General features: G+C 33.8%; 2 protein-coding genes across 10 annotated transcripts in view; one reads left to right on the forward strand and one right to left on the reverse strand.

Annotated features, from left to right (window-relative positions):
- LOC149786805 (histone deacetylase 8-like) overlaps positions 1 to 21864 on the forward strand; it is a 126338-nt gene that overhangs the window by 51039 nt on the left and 53435 nt on the right. The window lies entirely within an intron of this gene.
- Positions 10241 to 20611, reverse strand: LOC149786807 (uncharacterized). 7 transcript variants are annotated; one of them, XM_089977316.1, is made up of 5 exons: positions 20523 to 20611; positions 17366 to 17430; positions 15055 to 15165; positions 14571 to 14687; positions 10241 to 14245 (listed from the first exon to the last, which is right to left on the reverse strand). In XM_089977316.1, exon 5 carries the CDS (start codon positions 13802 to 13804, stop codon positions 13412 to 13414), a length of 393 nt encoding a protein of 130 aa, XP_089833442.1. In that variant the 5' UTR covers positions 13805 to 14245; positions 14571 to 14687; positions 15055 to 15165; positions 17366 to 17430; positions 20523 to 20611; the 3' UTR covers positions 10241 to 13411. The 7 variants fall into 4 exon arrangements, 6 of the variants coding, with proteins under 6 accessions (XP_089833442.1, XP_089833445.1, XP_089833443.1 ...); XR_016425034.1 differs by lacking the exon at positions 15055 to 15165; XM_089977320.1 differs by lacking the exons at positions 17366 to 17430; positions 20523 to 20611 and having other exon boundaries at positions 15055 to 16801.

The following is a 21864-nucleotide window of genomic DNA, read 5'->3' on the forward strand; positions in this document are numbered from 1 at the left end:
AAATCAATGCAAGTTATAAAAAAAACTGTTGGAGTAAATAAAGAATACCATAACTCAAATGTTGTTTCAGTGTATAATATTGTTTTTTTAATTTGTGTGGAACAAAATTGCAGAAAGAACGATGACATAGCAGATTGGCATACTCTTAGATATTGCTATTAAAAGCCTTAACCGATTTACCATTTGTGCTATGGCCTGTGTTATGTATATTTGTATTTTGTACTTGATTTTTGACCATGAGTGTGAGTTGTACTTCAGGATAATTTTCATTTGTGAGCCCATTGTTTAAATATCTATATTTTTGGGCGTGATTTTAGTTAAAAGTAGGTTGTTTATGTGCTAAAATATTCTAGAAACAGACTTATTTACGATTTGATTGAAATTTTCCATACAAGGAGTCCCGTCAAAGTCAAGTGAAAATGTGTATAAATAGGGGCTTGGCAAGCAAATAAATCATATTTGATGACTGTCTGGAATCCATTTGATATCAGAGTTTACAGTTGTTTTCAGACATAATTCGAGAGGAATTAATTATCTAAAGTATTCATTAGAATTACCAAGTAATCATTGACTTTGGTTATATAGTGCTATGGATTTGCTGTGGAATCATTCAATACATTCTGGATTGCTTCATTGTGGTACATCGGGACATTCAGGACTGTTGAATTATTCGGGAGTATTATATAGTTTTGGACTTGCGATAGGGCATTTATGACTATTTGGGATAAAATTCACAATACTATAATTGTGAATTAATGTTTTACTTTGTATGTTAGAGAAACAAATTGCTTGTTGATTTTTACTTAAATTGTTGGTTTCACTTTCTTATGATACTTACGAGCTAGATTCGTAACAGAAATTGGTGGCTAATTCGTGATATCAATTTCGTTAAAACGTTTCAGAAATAGTAAAAATTGTCTTTAAAAGATTATTTGAGTTTATGTCGGAATTTTCAGGGTCTGTTGTGCCGGTTTTACTTTCATTTAGTTAAGAAATGTTCAGCGAAACCAGAGTTCAAAATATCTTATAATGTCGAGACTTTTGTTTGAAATCCTACCCATAAAAGGCTAGAATGTATGAAAAAGATGATCTTTTTGAGCTTGCCAGACGTTATGATCTTTTGAAGCGAAATCCTCTTGAACAAAACATAGAATAAGGACTACTTTGATTCAGTAATTGGAGGGAAAGGAATTTTCTGATATTAGTCCTTTGGGTTTGATTGATAAATTAATACCTGGTTTTGATAGGAAGTTAAAGGAATTACAGTTATAAAAGACCGATAAAGATTAAATTGGAATTAAAAAAGTTTCAGCTTCGGAAAGAATTGATAGAAAATATTCAGTAAAAGGAGAAAGAAGGACAGCTGGAGAGAGAGAGAGAGAGAGAGAGAGAGAGAGAGACTGCACTAAACTAGACATATATATATATATATATATATATATATATATATATATATATATATATATATATATATACAGGATAGAACATTTGAAAATGTATCCTGACAATAAAAATAGTTTCCTAATCGCTTTGCAATCCAGTACAAGTATTTCTTTCCTTATATTCTGAGTGAGTTCTCTATTGAATCGAATATATAATATCCTTTATCTTAATGAAACACTTGGTAGATAGTCTGATCATATTTATCCATGTCTCAAATTCTAAACGTTCTGATATATCATTGAAACCACCAAGTAGTATAATCAGTATAACATCATCGGTCTGATCACAGAAATCACGGTAAATCACTGGAGGCATATACGAAAATAGACTTTCCATCAAGTGGTTTCTGTCGTCTGAGGTTAAGGCACAATACATCGAAATATGCAAAATACGATCATGACTCATTTTGCCACATAGGGGACACAGTCCAGGTCTTTCTTGCATTCCTCCAATACGAATTAATGTCACATATTCCATTTTTCTGCTTGAGTCACTGTAAGCTATTTTCCATAGATGATGCATTTTTAGTTCTGGATTAATTTTTAGAAATCTACCGAATTCCTCTGATGGATTTCTGATACTCATTTCATGTTTTCTCTCCTCAAATATCTGTATTCTTGTCCCAATTAAGTTTTTCCATGTTATTTTGTTTGGAAATTTTCCACTGAAAATAAAGTCCTGAGATAGTCTTCTAAATCATACTTTTTGAGTACAGTATTTATATCATATATAAAAGAGTTGTAGCTATGCTGGGGGTCAAAAATCAAATTTCCAACAGCCCAGAGGAAAACCTTTTTAGCAGTTAAATTTGCTGATGTTCTACACATGCGACCAAAGAATACGAGTTTTTGCTTATCTATGCGAGCTTCCATTGATATCATCCCCAAGCATGATGTCGTAGATCCAATAGGCGATCTTTGAGGGAAACCTTGTACTCTCCGGGCGAAATATCGTTGTATTTTCTCCATTGATTCAATGCCCTGATATGACATATTAAACCAGAGTTCTGAGCCATAGAAAGCAGACGGCAATATAACTCTTTCCCAGACTTTCACAGAAACTATAGGATTCATCCCCTTTGCATTTAATCCAATTGAGTATAGTGAGTTTGTTACACGTTTAGCTTTATCGTAGGCATAGACGATACGATCATTATTTTTCATTGATTGTGAAAAGGTAACTCCTGCATATTTCACATTTTTTGCTCTAGGAATATTCTGTGATCCCAGAGTAATTCCATTTGATGAGTACACTTCATTTTTTTTACTAAATATCATCCAATTACTCTTGTTAGAGTTATATTTCAATTTCCACTTCTGTGCATACTGATAAGCTGTATTCACGAGTATTTGCAATCCATTCAGCGTAGAACTTAGTAGAGTAGTGTCGTCTGCCAAAAGCATGCCAGGTATGTTCATCTGATTCACTGTTATCCCGCAATTAGTCATTGCTAGTTCATTCAATAGGTCATTTGTGTACACGAGAAATAAAAAAGCGGACATTACACGCCCTTGACCAACGCCTCTCCGTAATGGAAATGTGTTCGATATACATCCTCTACACGCTACATAAGCACTTGACTGTGTGTAGGAATGGACGATTATTCTCCATATTTTTGCATTAATTCCTAATATTTTTAGTTTTTCTAGTAGTCCACAATGCCACAGTCTATCGAATGCCTTTTCGTTATCCAGAAAAACAGTATATACATTAGAGTTATGATTATTAAAGTGCATCAAACATTCTTGAAGAGTAAATGCAGCGGAGATAGCTCCAGCCTCCTTACGAAATCCAAATTGATAAGGATGTGGAAAGCTTATTTTGTCTAAATATTTTTGAATTCTGGTCATCAATATTTTTTCAAACAATTTTCCCAAACAAGATGTCAATGTTATACCACGATAATTCACCGGATCCTTTTTATCTTTACCATTTTGTTTGTATATCGGTATAATCATCCCACATCTATATACATTAGGTAAATACTCATACTGGATCATGTAATTAAAAAGGGCAGTTAAATGTCTGATTAAATATTTTCCACCATACTTTAAGTGCTCATTCGATACGCAATCAATGCCTGGTGGTTTTTTTTTTTGTTTTTAGAGACTTGATATGCTGCAACACTTCTTCCTCTGTAATATTATTACATTTTATGTTATCAGTCTCTAGTTTGCTTTCTTCGTACATATTCTTCATTTTGACACAATCATTATGTTCCTCGTCTGTTGTACCACTTAATTCAGAAAAATATAGTTTCCATAGATTGACACATTCATCCAAAGTATTAGATTCGACTCCTCGAAATGCAATATTACCAATGTCCGATTTATCTTTTCTATTTTCCCGTATGACTGCATAGAATTCATCTATTCCCATTTCTGCACTCTTTTCTATCTCTTCAAATATGCACTCTTTATATACCTTTTTCTCTAGCCTATGTTTCTTTCTAAACTTTCTTTTCACGTCCTGGTATCTTTTTTTCAATGTTACCCTCTGTGCTTCTATTTTTTCCTGCTTTGATCCATTCTCCGCGCGCTTTTCATATATTCTGATGTATTTTTTCAAGCCCACTTTTCTTCCAATATGGTTTCAAGTGCGATTTGAATTCGGACTTTGGAATATATCGGTCTGATGCAGTTATTACACTCTTAGTTATCAATTCATTATACTTTTCTATATCTTCTACCTTTTTACACTCATAGGTGAAATTCAAGAATGCACTAACATCAGATTTATACATGCTCATTTCTAATGGATTTGCCAAGTTCCATTTCATTCTTGGAGATACACGTCTTTTTATTTTCCTTCAATATATCTTTTGCAAGTGCCGCTGTAATAGGTAGGTGATCCGATATTGAGAAATCAATTTTGTCATTTACTATGTGTCTTTTTACAGCACCTCTAATTATTTCAGGTATTAATATATAATCAAGTGTGGACGTTCGTGACATGTCTTTTGATCTATACGTGATGTAATGTTCATGTGGTTTTATCACCAGCGTAGCAACTATGTTTCTCTGTTCTATTCTTTTTTTGAGAGCAAGATCTCTTCTTGAAGGATTTTTACACACAAGATCTGCATTCATGTCACCTATAATTATGCATATATTTTCAGCAGAATACCTATCATACACATCAAAAACATTTTCACAAAATTTGACATATGCATCATCAGTTCTAGTTGTCGAGGGAAAGTAGGTTGCAATCAAAATTATAGGTTCCAAGTCTCTCACTAAGATTTTCACCGCCATAATATTTGGGAACTCATTTTGTAAGGTGCTTACTTTGCATAGTGATGATCTATAAAATACGGCAACCCCGCCACTACCTCTATAGCATTGTTGTATCTCTTAAGTAGGTAGCGCAACTACTTTGAAATCATCATGTAATTTGTCTAAATACGTTAGATTCTTTGTACAAAGCCAGTGTTCAGTGATAACAAATATATCTGTGTCTGGTAACAATTCAATTAGTTTCTGCGTGCTAGACATTATACCACGTACATTCCATGTTGAAATAATGAGCATAATTATAATTAAGAAGCAATTACTAGTCATATGGCTATGCTCATTAGGAATATATTTTGTAATTCTCATGCGTTTCATCAAGTGAGTATCCTTCTCTCCATTTTCTGTTTGTTATCCATTCCCTACATTTTATTCCAAAACTCCAAAATGATTCATTATTCATCATCAGTTCAAAATCTTTATCCAGTACATTTAGTCGAAATGTATATATATTTGATCCATCCCAATGGGGTCGTTCCTTTATGAGGCGGACGAATGTTACTGTCACAACTTCCTAATTGCACTGAGTTGCGATAGGTGTCCTTACTACATCTATATTTTTTTCTCGATTTGACATTTGATAGCAGAATGCGTCTTATTTTGTTTCTTACAACTGGTTCAAACACATCTGATTCTATATTCCTTTGATTGGGTCTGGTAATAATTGTCTCAATATGTCTGTACGATGTATCTTTCTTTTTTTGTCTCTCCTCGTCATTCGGAAGCATTCTTTGATCATTTGGTGATTTGTTGTGCCCTATTTGATCTTTATTTATGTTTTCATTTATATTTACGTTAGCTCTATCTTCATATCTTAATTTCTTTTGCTGATTGTGGGTTGATGTACTTGCATTGTTAGATGTTACTTCTGTGCGCTGATTATGACTCACATTTTCCGTTATGTTAGTCCGATCATTCCGTGAAAGTGGCGGGAAATCTTTCAATGTAAACATAGCGGGACCATTTCCAGGCAAATTTGCTGAAAGAACTGTAGCATGCTCTTTGTGTATTTGTTTTTGTCCATGTATTACATTTTCTTGGTCAATAGATGGAGATATAACATGTCTACTCTCCTTGTATGCTGATAGTTCATGATTTCCATGATTTTCTTTCATTTGCAAGTCTACGTTTCTACCACTTCCTTTGTTAGACTGATTGTATAAAAGTTTGTGTCTTGTACAAATTGTGTCTAACTTTCCTTCGATACAGTTAATCTTTTTCATGATCACATCTAGATGTTGATGTACATGAGAAGATAATTCTTTAATCTCATTTTCCCGGGTTGCCATTGATGACATCTGGAAATACATTCCTCTATTTTCATTGATTAGTTTTTCTTCCTTTAATTTCAGTTGTTCTATATGAGAGTTCGCCTCTTCGAGTTTCTTCGTAGTTTCCACTAAGTCTGACTTTAATTTTAGGACCTCATTTTCTGTCTGTGTGATAATATCACCTAACTGGTTTTCCAATCTGGAGAATTTTTCTTCAAACTTATCATTCATTATCGCTATCTGCGCAAATATTGTGCTCATTCTATCAGCATCTTCATGAGTTCTTTGTAAGGCGTTATCACTGACCGGAGCTTTCGGACCTTGTGATATACAATCACTGCGAATGGAGTTTATACGCTGGGATGATCTTGTTTCATAATTATGTTTCAATGCCCATTTAGATATACATGCTTTCATGTCACTGTAATTATTTTCTCCTTCAATGAAATGGAATATAATATAAATATCTTCCGATAACTTATCCTCCACAGGAGCACTATTTGTTCGAGGTAAACGTTCTACTAATCGACCATCAGGACAATCATATCTCTTCCTTTTTGCTAGATGAAAGAGAGCTTGCCTAGAATCCCTGAGACCTTTGACATCAAGTGTTGCTTTCAATCTTTTTTTGAAGGCACTTCTGTTTAGATTTCCAAATTTGGTTTTGATTTGCATGTATATGCCTTCATTAATTTCGTCTACATCTGAATCTTGTTCTGCTTGCGATGTCTGTGAAACAAATAGAGCATCATCATTGGTATCATCTTTGGTATCAGCATCAGTGACACTTTCAATGTTACTCACATTTCCCTTCGGTTTCCCTATATCATCCATCTCTGATAAGTTTAAATCCGGCCTTGAATTGATGTTGTCCTCATTTTCATCAGTGACACTTTCAATGTTACTCACATTTCCCTTCAGTTTTCCAATATCATCCATCTTTAATAAGTTTAAATCCAGCCTTGAATTGGTGTTGTCCTCATTTTCATTATCTAACATGTCTTGAGCAACATCAAAACTGTTTTCAGACTTTCTCTCAGTGTCCACATCATCTATAATATCCTGCTGGGATAGCATTTTTATTGTTTTCTAATGAAAATCTCCCAAAACATTCAAGCATTTATTTATTTATTTTGTTTTTATTTATTGTAGGTAGTATATTTTCATTTCAGCCATATTGTCAACTTTTATCTAACTTTCTCATACATAATGAGTTAGTGGTTACCAAAATTAGTCAATGTTAAAGTGCCAATATGGCACCGAATTCTGTAAGTCCACTCTAGTGTTGAAACCACACTTGTGTTTGAAACGATGTGGTAGTGGCACTTATGGATCCGGCTTCCTATGAAGTGACGCGTGGTTTGGATCCGACACAGTGTGCTGTTTTGTAGCGACACTGTGTTGTTGTGTCACTCAGATTATTTTTACATGCAAATGACACAGAAAGTACAAAATATAAGGAATTTGTTTTAAATTTCAAATTGGTGTATGTAATTGAGTAGAAAATAAGAATTTCTTTTATTGAACTTGACTACGGCAATGCAAAGCAGACATCTATGTTTGTGAGGACACAGTGACAATGACTTCATTCAGAATACTGGAAACCTTATCAGATATGAAGAGAGAAAGTAACGTTGAAACAACCCGAAATATTTATTATTATTGATATTGGTGACGTGTCCAAACGACATCGTTTTTACTGCGTGGGTTCGAGTCTCGGATTCGGCCAATGTGGGTATGTGAGAAAGCTTGCCAGTAGCTTCTCGTGGGTCGGCGGTTCTTTCCGAGGCTTTCCCGGGTTCTTCCTCCACCATTAATACTGGCCGCCATGTATAGCCTATCGTGTGCTGAAAAATGGCGTTAAACCCTACAACAACAACAACAACATCGTTTGTATTAGAAACTGTCTAATGAAAATAAACAGTGGTCAGTGGTGTGTCATTACAAAGACACCATCGAACACAGGGGGCTAACGCAGAGTGATTCAAAATATGGAAGAACATGTCTGAGCTCCAACATCATTCTTCAGAATTTTCAGCTTAGTAACACCACATGTATGCCTCCCAGTTCATTTTGGTGTATGGAGATGACATAAACTTTGTCATCCAAATTATCGTTTATCTTATCAATTTTTACTTTTATCTATTAGAATCAGAAATATAATTTAACATAATGCAATCTCAGTGAAAGCTGATACCGGTGAAAGTTTGACAGTTTATTAAACTTGGTCGTTGTGTCATAAATAACAGAAAAAATCAACATAGTACAAAATGTTCTCGTAGAAATTAGAAAGATACAATGTTCTCATTCACTGGCACATTTAGCATTTCAAGGGCAATACAGTTTCAAAGCTTTAAAAATGTTAACAATTTTATAGAAAATAAAATGTTGGAGCAAACATTGTTTGAAGCCTCAATACTTGTGTCTTTTTAAAAGTAATTGCACTTTTAATTATCAATGAATAAATAAATTTAGTATATATTGATCTACTTAAATTTTAAAGCATAAAATATATATAAAGAATGAGAATGTTTGAAAATAGTTTAAATATATAATTCTTGGCCTAAAGGAGAAGTTCCCCACCACATTCCCTATGCATGGCTGGTATTTTTAATTTATATTTGCAAGAAAATGAATAAAGGTTTATTTTTTATTTTATTGATAACTTATTTTAAAGGTCAACTAACCCAAAGCCAAAACATTTTCCATAACTTGGCATGCTTTTATCATTTGCCTAAGATATTTTCCCTCAAGGTTTAATAAAATGTTATTATTATTATTATTATTATTATTATTATTTATCTTCTGTATTGGGTATGTAGAAGTCAGAATCATGTAGTAATATACAATGTGGAAAATGGCTAAAGTTTTCATAGATTTTTAATCACCCAAACAGTGAAATTTAGTATGAAAGAGAAAACTACTTTTTAATTGTTTTAAATAACTGAATTTTGAATCATTAAAACCAAAAGAATGAATTTGATAACAGACTTTAGAGAACTGATGTTGATAGATGATGCTAGTTGATGATTTGAGTAATGAATCAGTCATCATAAAGGGTAAAAATTTGAGATTTTCTTAAATGTGATTTTGTTGCCTGATTAATTGAACCATTGACTAATTAAACTACATCTTTCCACATGAATAGTCTAAAATGAAAACAAACCCAATACAGTATTCGGTTTAAAAAATGTTGGTCGTGAAATTTGAATGTGAAAATACTTATATTTCTATAAAACAAAAAGTGTATTGAGCGGCGGAATATTAAGTGAATACCCTTTGATTATAAATTGTTGTGAAGTTCACTCACAGAAGAACGCCAGCATGATGAATGAGGGGTCACCAGTTTTGAACCAAAACTGGCTTTCATCCTTGTTTGTCCATTGAACCAAACAAGCAACCACTTCCCTCATCAGAAGCTGACATCCACCATGATTGATTTAAATATATATATTTTTTTGAAAGAAAAAACATATAATTAGTTTAAACTTAACCCCGCCCCATTAATGAAAACTAAAATTTGTGTTTCAAAACTAAAAGGGACATTGGAAATGGGGAATGGGATTCACTCACATAAATAATGCAAACATCCTGCATAAAGGGTACCAGTTTTGAAGCAAAAACTAGTAGATAAAGGGTTTATCTTGAATCTCAAATTCATAAATCAGCGTAACTAGCTTCATCTAAAGGATGATAAAATTTACATTTGGAATTCAATTACAAAACATCTGCTGAAAATATATGTAACCATTTTACAGATATGTAGAAAACAATTAATGATTCTGAGATGAATAAAATAATTATTTCATACCATCGACAATCTCTTGGCATTTGTGTCCTATTTAATCTTATGGTCAGGAGATGACATCGAAATGTAGCTATGTATTCTGAGAAATTGTATTTTAGAAGCCAGCTTGACATATATATATTACGTAAAGAAATGGTGGCAAGGAGTTGCATAGATTGAATAATTCCAAATTAGTAGATTTTAGTCCTAGTTTTTTTCAAGGACACATCAAGCTATACATTTCAGCAGAGGGTATTTAATACAGAAGATAAGAATAGTGTTGTCCAGCAACTTGTTTCTATTTTACCCGCCATATGAAACATTGCCTATAATCTACTTTCATTTAATCACCAAATTCATTAACAAAGATCACATTTTAGAATTGATTTTGAAATCTTAAACTAACTGGTTGCTTTGATCTTTTGAAACCATTTTTAATATATCTTTTGTTCCCGGATGTTTGATGTTAAAATACAAAGTAATCATGAAAATAGATTCCTAAATGCTTGGAATATTCTAAGCTTGATCAACATTACTGATGGTAAAGGTTATGTTTGTCTTTGAGTATGTTATGGAATAATTTGTAGTTATTTTTAAATTTATTCTATAATCATTTTAGAAATTGATATATATATTTTAAAAAAAAAACATCCATGGAAACTAATGGACAAGAAGAAAATCTCACTAAGTAAATTGTTTCTTCTAATTTAGATTTTATAAAGGATTACATGCCGTGGTATTATAAATTCACGATAAAGAATTCTAACTGAACGTATTGTAGCTCATTTGAACATAAGTTACACTTGATTCGCAAAGTAAATTTCTTGTACATAACATTCCTATCAAATAAGGATAAGTTGGCTTGTTTACATGATCAAATGCAAATATTAAAAAATACGAAGAAAAAAATAGTTGGACAAAAACTGAAGTGTTTATCCCCTCCCCCCAAAACTAATATGCACTAAATAATCAATACATAGCTGTCATCACAGTTGGTGGTAGAATAAATAAATGAGAAAAAAAAGTGAACAAGAAAAATCCTATTTAGAGTCTGTATGAATGTAGAAAAGGAGCAATAAACAGGAATACATGATTTGACTTTACAATCTGAAAAAGAAAGGGAAGTGTATTACTGAATTATTTTCATTCAATATCATATATAATGAGACATGACTAATGCGAAAGAAAAAAGTCAACATTCCTTTATGTTTACAAGTTTTAAATGAATTCGACAATTGTCAAGATGATAAAGTGTATGAAATAGATTGGATAAATTTGCTAAAGAATTCGATTTCCTTCTTTTTTGCAATCCTGTAGATCTTGTTTTCTATGCAGAAAAATATAAGGGAACTCATGCAAATTCAGGAGATATAGTGGGTTTGAAAAGAACATAAACTTGTCCAACATTAAAAAAAAATAGTTCTGATCGTAACCAAAACAGTTTATAGACCATGCCTAACATTATGGCAAATAAATATCAGTCGCTATACTTGCATTGTCGAAATTACAAAATGTAATAATATATGGTGAATGATGTTCTGTTGTTTTTTGTTGTTGTATTCACCACGTAAAACATATGATAAATTAAACCTCGTATGCTTAAAATTGAGAGTCAAAACTCTCCTTGGTGTCAAAACTGGGGGTCAGGCTGAGTAAAAAAATGAACTTTGGTATCAGAACAGGGGGTCAAATAAAACGTGGGGGTCTCTGAAACGCAAATGAGGGTAAAGGGAAACACTGATAGTCACCATGTGTATGATTTTGATATTCAATGCACATTATGTGTACAAGCCTACTTTTATGCTTGAATTGATTTTGTTTATCTGTTCATCTATGTTCCAGCTGTCCATCCATTTCAGGTCAACACACTAATGAATACTCCAGCAACAATTCACTGGTAGGATTTGAACACATCCTTTTCACTTAAATCTTTGAGAAATACCTTGTTATCTTCGTTCTGCCAAAAGTGCATGAGATAGACAAATGTTTACTTTATGACACATTTTTCAACTGTTTCCACTTGTTACCAAAATCTCTGTCAGCACAATAAGCAAATTACCACATGAGACAGAAATAAACCTGATAAGCTCTTTGTATTCACGTGCAAATAATATGATTAGATTTTCATTCCATTATATGTAGTGTTTAATATTTTTAACACAAATTTTTTGATCCTTTTCGTGCTATTCACACTAACTTTGTTAGCATGATTAGACAAAAACCACTTGAGAGAAATGAAGTATGGTACCTAACTTTATTCACTGGCCATTTATGTCAACGTTACTATATTAAGGGAGGCAACTTAATTCAGTGTCAATTTTACCCTAGTTTGGTTAACTTTCTTGGAGACTGTTTTGGCCTGATTGTGGTTACCTCACTTGGATATTATTCCCACTGATATAGAAAAATACTTCAACGCAAACTATTTCTGAGTTTACATTTTAGATGTGAATGTAAATTCTCTAGTGACCTGAAAAGAAAAGGGATTCTAGTAAATTGTTAAATGAACAGAAATATCTTTTGCGAATTTTTTTTCTTTCATCTGATTTTATGTTAATTAGCATTAAATCAACCTGCCACGCTCTCAGTATTATACAGGGTATTACCTTGATTTAGTCTTAAAAACATAAACTTAATCTCCAGATTCGATAATCTTAAAAAAAAAACACATGCTCAGAGTCTATTGTTTGGATGTCAGTTATAATTGTGGAAAACAGAAATTATCAATATTGCTTAAATCATTGAAATTAAAATTAACGGTTGTAATTTTCTTCTCTAGCAATTAAAATTAAAAGTTATAGTTTTCCTCTCCAGCTAAGGCCTTAATTAAGACAATAAAAGAAAAACAAGCATTCCACATAAAATTGACCGTTTTTGCTTGAGCTGTTTAGGGATTCTTGCCCAAACGCCAAGTTCACTAGTATAGGTGTTCCTGATTGTTTCCACTGTAACAACTAAGGTTAATTTTGGAACAGCTCGGCACATTACATTTGGAATGTTTAGCCATAGTTTTTCTTGTTTGCTCCCATTTGACGTGTGGTGTCAGTCCTCAACCTGAAATCAAGAATAGGAAGCAATTTTCTTGACGTTAGGCCAATATCAAATCATCATCATCATCATCATCATCATCATCATCATCATCATCATCATGATGTCTCATGACCTAGTGTGGTCGTTGAGGTACTGTGCTGCTGAACATCTGACCAGTTCTCTCCACTTGTCTCGATCATGTACCAATGCCTGTGTCTCCGCAAAACTTTTCCTGGTCGTTCTGTGATGTTGTCAGTCCACTTTTTTCTCTGTCTACCTCTCCTTCTGCCACCATGGACGCTGCCCTGCAGGACTGTTGTGGATAGACTGTTGGCTCTAGTGACATGGCCATACCATTTCAGCTTTCTTTTTTTGACGGTGGTGAGGAGACCCTCATATTGGCTTACTTCACACCTGATGGTGTTACGCACTTCTTCATTTGTGATGTGGTCAATGTAAGAGATGCTAAGGATGGTTCTGAAGCATCTCATTTCAAGTGACTGGATTCTTCGTTGTAATTCTGCTGTCACGGTCCATGCATCACATGAGTATAAAAGACTCAGATGAATAGAGCTCGCAATAGTGTAATTTTAGTTTTCAGACATATTCTTGTCTCTCCAGATAGGTCTTAGCTTTGACATAGCTGCCATTGTTTGTGCTGGTCTTGACAAAATTTCTGCTTTTGATCCCTCTTCAGTGATTATGGAACCAAGATATTTGAACTGGCTCACTGTTTCCAGTTCATGTCCTCTGACTTTAATCTTGGCTGGGATTTGTTTGCCACTATTTGTTATCAGTTTTGTCTTCTCAGCGCTTATCTCCATGTCAAATCTGGAAGATGTTTCATCCAGGTTCTTCACTAAGGTGGCTAGCTCGTCTTCACTGCCTGCCAGCCCATCAATGTCGCCTACAAAGCGGAGGTTGGTGATGTTACGCGCTCCGATGCTGACTGTCCCACAGTGGTTTTCCAGGGCTTCGCTCATGATTCGCTCTAAGTAGATGTTGAAAAGCGTGGGTGACAGGAGACAACCTTGACGCACTCCCACTGCTGTCTGGAACCAGTCCCCCACAGCACCTTGGGCAAGATTTGTAAGTGTAACATCTCTTCTGCACTGGTAGCCTTGGCGTACAGCTGCTTGATGATATTAAGCCAACAAGAGCTGACCAAGTGGCATATAATGCAGATTACAATATATGACTTTAAATAAAAACAGACAAGTCCAATAAAACAAAATCTTAGTGTTGAAGACACCAAAGCTGCCTTGAGAACTAGAGCAAGATCTGTGTTTGATAATCTGAAATAAAAACTCAAACATCAAATTTATACGGATGAAGTTTCATTCACTAACCTTTTTAATTTGTCTGTTCTGTTTAGCATTCTACCATTGGCATTTCACTCAATTTCTCCTTATGGACAGCCTGGGCTAAAATGTATAAAGGTCATGATCATCTGTAATGATGAAATGTATTGTGATCTAATAGCTTATATTTACATGTGTTGAGGCGACGGGTTGTGGTTATGGAAAATCACCCACTAATGTTTTGCTATTTAAATAGATGCACAGCTAATCTTTTTAATCTGGTGTCAGTTGATTTAAGTCGGAACAAAATATTGCAAGCAGCTGTTAGTTTAAAAGACAAGAACTTTAATGAGCCGTCACAAAGTACTTTTATGAAAATATGGAAGACGAGTAACAGTTTGGGAAAAACCTTTACAGGTTTCAAGAATGGAAGAGATGTTACACTTACAAATCTGTTCAAGGGTTGCATTGGTATGAATCAGGTCGTCGGCCAGATTCTCATCCTCTATTTGGCACAATGCCAATATCGTTTGGACCTCGTACGCGACAAATTCGTCTACTACCTCTGCAACATATAAAGTATATCGAATGTTGGCATAACAACCTTTGCTGATGAAATTCTTAACACTTTTGGATAAGGAGAGCTGTTTAATGAATTTTAGCATTACAATCCCATGTGATTGTCTGTGTGCGTGTGTGTGTGTGTGTGTGTGATGAATTATGTTTTAATTTAATCCTAGAAAAAGTCAATAATTTCTGCTAAACAGTAATTTATGTCAAAAGTCCGCGTAGTATGATGAATACAACTAAGTGATTCATGAATTATATTAATCTGTATCAGCCAGTTATCAGGGTGACCTTTTACACTTGCAGTTCTCTTTTTTTATTTTTATGTGGTGGCTGCTAAACACGCGAATCATTTATCTGCTCACGATTTAGAGCTTCAGGGGTTGTGACCTCTCTATCTGAAGCTCCATGTTCCTCTGCGGTCATCACCGAGGTTACAGTGAGTGTGTTGCGTTATTTTGTTGGATCAGATGTACCTGTTAGAAAAATTAAGCTTTCATTATTCTGGGGGCCTGGGTTGTACAAAAGGTTACCTTAAAACAAACATTAGTCTACCTAAAATGTTATGTTTCAGACCACAAACAGTAAATTGTCGATAATTCAAACATCATTTATTGTAATCATTGGCATCAGTGAAAGACTAAATATGTCAGGTTTAAAGCAGTTTCTTTTATGCAACTTAAAACATCCCCCCCCAAAAAAAAATAAACTGAAAAAAAAAATCCATACATTAAGAGGCCAATTCAGATGGAGAAAGGAAGCAGTTTGAGCAGGAAGCGTTAAGTCTGAAAGATTGGGGTGCGATGGAGTCCTCTAAGGACCTATTAATGTCTTGCTCTGGTTATCAAGGTGCCATTTATCTAGATTGTTTGATTATATTGTTACGAATTGTACTTGAATACAAATATACTAGTTTCTTGTCCAGATGGGTAGTTTGAGACTATGTTAAGTAAGATGTTTTGCCAAAGAATGTCCTGTATGATTTATATTATGCACAACGTTTGATATGTTTTACGATGTCCGCCATATTTGTTTTGGGTGCAATGTATAATTGGAGGCACCTCCAGTGTCATATCATTGGTTTACATTGTTTCAATGCTGTAAATCGCACATATAATAGTTTCATGTACAGGTGGATATTCTGAGACTATGTTAAATTCGATGTATTACAAAACAAATGTCCTGTATAATTGATATTATGTACAACGCTCAATGTATTTCACGATGTCCGCCATTTTGGTTGCAATTTATGTATTAGAGGCACCTCAGATTTCCACTGCGCGGTGTATACAATCATTACTGAACACCAATAAACCGTTGATATAACTACTTTTCTACGTATCCTATGTTATGCTCAACAACACAATAATGCGCTTACTGTCTCCTGCAAGGACACCGCATCCGGATAGTGTATGTTCTAATTACGTTTGTAATTAAGAGTGTAATCATATAATTAGCATTCAATATTTGTTTTGAATCTCAAGATTTTAACGATATTTAATATTTATTGAGTCTTAAATACTTGTTAGCAATATGTACTGTTTTGGCGGTGTGTTACACTGTGTAGTGCAACCGAAAGTTGTAAATACGGGTGTCGTGCACACCAGTCGGTTTCTTTTCAACCGGCATCGGGTTTGTATGAAAATGCAATACATAATCGACTTCCAATACTGCATGGGAATGTTATCATTCTCTAAATAGTAATTAACTGGAAAAAATCATATTAGAAAATATACATTCATGTCTGTAATATAAAAGTTTAGTAAATTTCGGTACTAAGAAAAACCAAAGCCAAAGATAAGGCGTTGAGTCCATAACGCTATTTGAGTACATTTGTATGACTTGATATTTCTATTGTAACAGAAATGGTCACCCGTTTCGCATGTTAATTCTGTTTATTTGAATCCGTTTGTTATGGGATTTTAATATTACCTCTGTGAATATTCTGAAATCATTATAGTTAATTTTATTTGATCAATATTATTACTTAATACAAATTGTTGAGACTGTTGGTTATAAGTACATTATGTTATATTAACTTATTTATTGGCTAGGAAGAGAATATGTAAATTCTGTTATATTGATTTGTTTATTGAAATGTTGAGACTAAAATAAATACTCAATTATTCTAATTCAGATTTTTTTTTTTTTTATCTACTTAGATAAGTAATTTCTTCACGTAAAAGTAGATTGTATATAAGACGCGATTTTGTTTTCTACAAGGATTTCGTACGATTTCAGACGGCTTTCTTTATACTACCAGTAAATTATACTATTGCAGCTAATTCAAGGTCTCAATTTAAGGATTGCCGAAGTTTCTAAACAGGAAGTGATTTTCTAAATATAAGTGAGCTTGCGCTGGGAAAGTAAACCGGGGTGAGCACGTTACAATATGGACTACAGCCGCAAGCTACATATTACTTCAGATGTGCATCGTATAGAAGATTGCTAGCTCTGTATGACCATGTTCATCTTATTATGAATCAAGAATTTACAGAGGTTTACTCGTTTTAAGAATTGGATGAGTTATGGAATATTCGTCCCCATGCCAGCTCATTGGGTGCAGGTCTTTAGACCTGGAGAGCTATGCTAGACATCACATAATCATGTTTTAAATTAAAACGTACTGTATTATTGACGATGCTACAAATGTTAGCAAATGTTAGGGGTACTCACCGACCAGTAGGAGCTACCATGCTTTTTGCCATCTTTCGGCCGAATCTGGCTCGGAACCGAGAACACTGGAAATATACAATGATAGGGAACTATTTGAATATGTGAATCAATATACATACAATTATGAGGTAGTGTACCAAAAAAAAAAATCTAAATATTCAAAGGGAATAAATATTCTGCCTCTGCTATTGTTGATAGCATAACATTCATAATCAGTTTAAGTATTGCAACCTCATCTGTCCCTAAAATATGGAAAACTGCAAAAGTAACTCTTATTCAGAAATCTGGTTTTAAGGATGATACTGATAACTACCAACCAATCTCAATACTACCAAACTTGTCAAAATTGATTGAAAAACATGTCAGTGACTCATTCATGTAATATTTAACCAACCACTTGCTATCACACCATAATCAATCAGGCTTTAGGCAGAAACATTCATATGAGACTGTCTTGATCTCCCTAACTGATAAATGGCTTCAAGCACTTGACCAAGGTAGAATAATAAGATGTGTATTTGTAGATTTCAAGAAAGCTTTTGACATGGTGATACATGAAATCCTTTTGAAGAAACTGAAAATCTACCAATGTAATGAAAGCACAGTTATAGATGGTTTGCTTCATACTTAAGTGAGAGGACACAAAATGTTTATATAAATAATGTTCGGTCCGAACCTGGAACAGTTAGATATGGTGTACCACAGGGCTCAATTCTGGGCCCATTATAATTTATTTTATTTATTAATGACTTACTCCCATTACTAAGAGACTCAGTATTATCTATTAATCTCTATGAAGATGACACAATATTAGCAGACATCCAAGACACAAAGCAGGAATTTGAAATTTCTTTACAGAATGCCCTTAACAAACTGGACAACTGGTGGACATGCAAAGGCATGGTGGTAAATACTGGTAAAACTAAAATATTACTTATCTGAACACGGCAAAAAATGAGAAATATTGATACTGATGAACTATGTCTGACATGGATGAAAAGTTTGCAAATGACCTGTCATGATAGACTACTTGGTGTTTTGGTAGATAATAACCTATCATGGACTGTACATATGAAACATATCAGTAAAAAATAAGGTCAATTCAAGTTGATGGTTGGTCAGTAGGGTAAGACATTTTCTCCCTGAAAGGCACATAAAACTATTTTATAACAGTTACATACAACCCTATATCGACTACTGTAATACAGTATCGGGTAATTCAAATGATAAACATATAGAAAAGCTGGCACATCTTCAAAAAAGAGCATTTAGGCTAATATCAATTGAGAAAGAAAGCAAGGAAAATGTAGCTGGTAAGTTAAAAATATTACCTATTAAAGACCGAATCTATTTGAGAAAAGCTAAATTAGTGTACAGGATATCCCATAATAGTTCCTGAATATTTACAATCACTATTCCAGTATAGGCTACTGGGCAATACACCCCACCTGCGATCCATGTCTACAAAACAGTATAAAATTGCCAAACAAAAGAACGAATTTTAATTTGTATCACTCTGATTTGGAACTAATACTGTGCGCAGGTGCACATTGCACAGCAGAACATGTACGGTAAACAACTGACATTACCTTATGAAATCTGCTAATTTACTGTCTCAGAAACTTTAGGTATCCAACTTCTGTGAGCATAAAATAAAAAGAATATTTGCTTGAAACGAGTGAATAACGGATACATTTCATCTCGTGGGTGAAAAACTCTAGTATTTGCACTCGTGGTTTCGCCACTCGTGAAAATGCTGAGTTTTTTTATCCACTCGATGAAATATATCCGTTATTCACTCGTTTCAATCAAATAACCTCTATGTATTTGCCATTTTACAATTATTCGATTTACCAAAGTAGTGTTTGATACAAGTCTCTACAGCTCAAAATTTCACAATATAATGCTCATTAAGTTTAGATAATTGGGTTGAACGATGTATAATTCCGCTATATATATATATATATATATATATATATATATATATATATATATATATATATATACGTGTGTGTGTGTGTGTAAATTTTAAGGGATCTGCTTAGCTGTACAAAGTATTTTGCAATCAATATATAAGAAGATGAAAACAAACCCAACAGAATAATTCAGATATTCTCTAAAGTATATTTGGATGGTTGAGTGGAGAAAACTAACAACAGGTCTTTAATACTGTAATATATGCATAGGAACCAAGACGTATACCTATTGACAGGCTGTTGAAACTTTGTATCAATAATATTATGAACACTGTAGAAAAACGCCCAGGAAGAATGTGTGCTCGTACTGTGTCGTCAACCCAGGTTTGTGTGCGTTATTTGATATAATTTCAGTTTCAATGGTCTCTCTCTCTGTCTGTCTGTCTGTCTGTCTCTGTCTCTGGATTTGTGCATATATTCCCCCATTTACATTTGTATGTGTGTGTGTGTGTGTGTGTGTGTGAGAGAGAGAGAGAGAGAGAGAGAGAGAGAATTGGGGTGAAATTGTGAAATACACTTCTTCAAATGGATAAAATACTATACATTATCTTTACCATCCACCAACCCCACCGCCCTTGGTTTGTGGAGATCAATGTTCAGATCTTGAAAGAAGTTAGTATCGAGCCAAGTGTAAAGAACCATTATCCATTACGTAATATCTGCAGACACGTTTTTGATCAACATAAAATAAAATTGGCTTTTATTTGTTCCATTAGGCATGGAGGTGATGTGAGGAGTGCTGCGCTGTTTTCAATGGCGAATAAATACTTGTCTAGATAACACAAAACTGTAAAACCAATATTATGACAATGAATTCATTTCTCCTCACTTAAATAATGCTTATATATTCGACAGTCTTACCATCCACCACTCACCCCGGCAGAATTAACCCATATACCCGTTAACATTGCCACCTCTTGGGGTCTCCTTGCTGTAATTCACAATCACTTGTTTCTTATCAATCCATATAGTTTTAGTCATCTTCCAATCACCGGTTTTAAAGCTAACGCAAGCTAAAGCATATACCTGTTTTTTTTTTAGCCTAATGCAAATCACACCATTGCCGTTGCCGTGACGTTGAAATTTTCGAATAAATTTCGATATCCGTTGCATCCTTCCAAGGAGGCGAATAGTAATACCAATAGTTATGTTCAAACCCTTGTTTTTTGTGTGGTACTTACCGATTTTCGAATACCTCGAAAACAAACTTCAAAACACCCCATTATCCGTTAACTTAATCGTCGTCGGTATAGGCTACTAACGCAAGGATTGTATGGTAACACAATTGTAACTCAGGAATCATGGGAATGCAGTTTTGACCAGTACGTTGCTATGGGACACGAATCGGATTAGCGGCACGTAAATTTCATATTTCGATATAGATATTGGGCGCGTTTTGGCTCCGTGTTCTAAAAATTGGTTCCCCTAAAATTTGTTGTTCAGCTGTACTGGCAACCTAAATATAGATTACAGACAACATTATTTTGTTATATTTTTAGAATTCATCTGAATGAAATTTAAAAAAAAATATATGATCGAAGATGAACCCCCTTTCTGCTCTCAAGTAGAAAATCCATTCCCTATTTTATAATTTCTTAAAGCATATGTTGTTTCAGTTATATCGTCATATCGTAGAAGTTATTTTTTCTTGAATATATTTGTTTCATCTTATTCTCCGATGTTCGCATGACGGCTGTCAAATACTAGTAAATATTCCGTCATAATTCTTGTTTTGTTCACTGGAAACAAGATCAAACAACCAAAATAATAACAATAATAATAACAATAATTATTATTATTATAATTATGCACCAATTATTAATATTATTATTAAACACCACTACTACTACTGACCATGAAATTAATAGATTTTCAACAAAAAAATCTTCCACTGCTGAGTCTGATTTTAAGTAGTTACAAATTTGTTACAAATTTTGTATTATTATTATTATTATTAAGCACCAATTGTTATTAATATTATTATTACTATTATTATTATTATTAAACACCACTACTACTACTACTAATCATGAAATTAATAGATTTTCAAAAGAAATCTTCCACTGCTGAGTCTGATTTTAAGTAGTTACAAATTTTGTATTTCAGAAGTTTATATCCTATATATTTTTACACCAACTTCAAATCTCTTGGTAACATGATAAAATGTATGTTTTTTTTCTCTCTCTCTCTGTGTCTGTCTCTGTCTGTGTCTGTCTGTCTGTCTGTCTGTCTCTCTCTCTCTCTCTCTCTCTCTCGTGTTCAGGACAGGAAGGAGAACATTAAAAATGAAAACTTAAGAAACTAGTTGAACATTCTCTTCTGAGTTTGATTGTTGAGATGAATGTCTCTATTAGGTAGACGGTCGTTGCTGAGGGCAAGGTGAATATTGTGCGCGTTGACAGCGTACTCGAGGTCTTTATTTGAAAGTCCGATTGTAATATAACTATGTGAAATTACCAATATACCCATTGAGGAAAACCTGGGAAATTGGTTCATGTTCAAAAATCGAACCATGTTCAAAGC

Source organism: Sinohyriopsis cumingii, chromosome 12 (assembly GCF_028554795.1).
Source record: "Sinohyriopsis cumingii isolate HCF-2022 chromosome 12, ASM2855479v2, whole genome shotgun sequence".
Lineage (NCBI taxonomy): Eukaryota > Metazoa > Mollusca > Bivalvia > Unionida > Unionidae > Sinohyriopsis > Sinohyriopsis cumingii.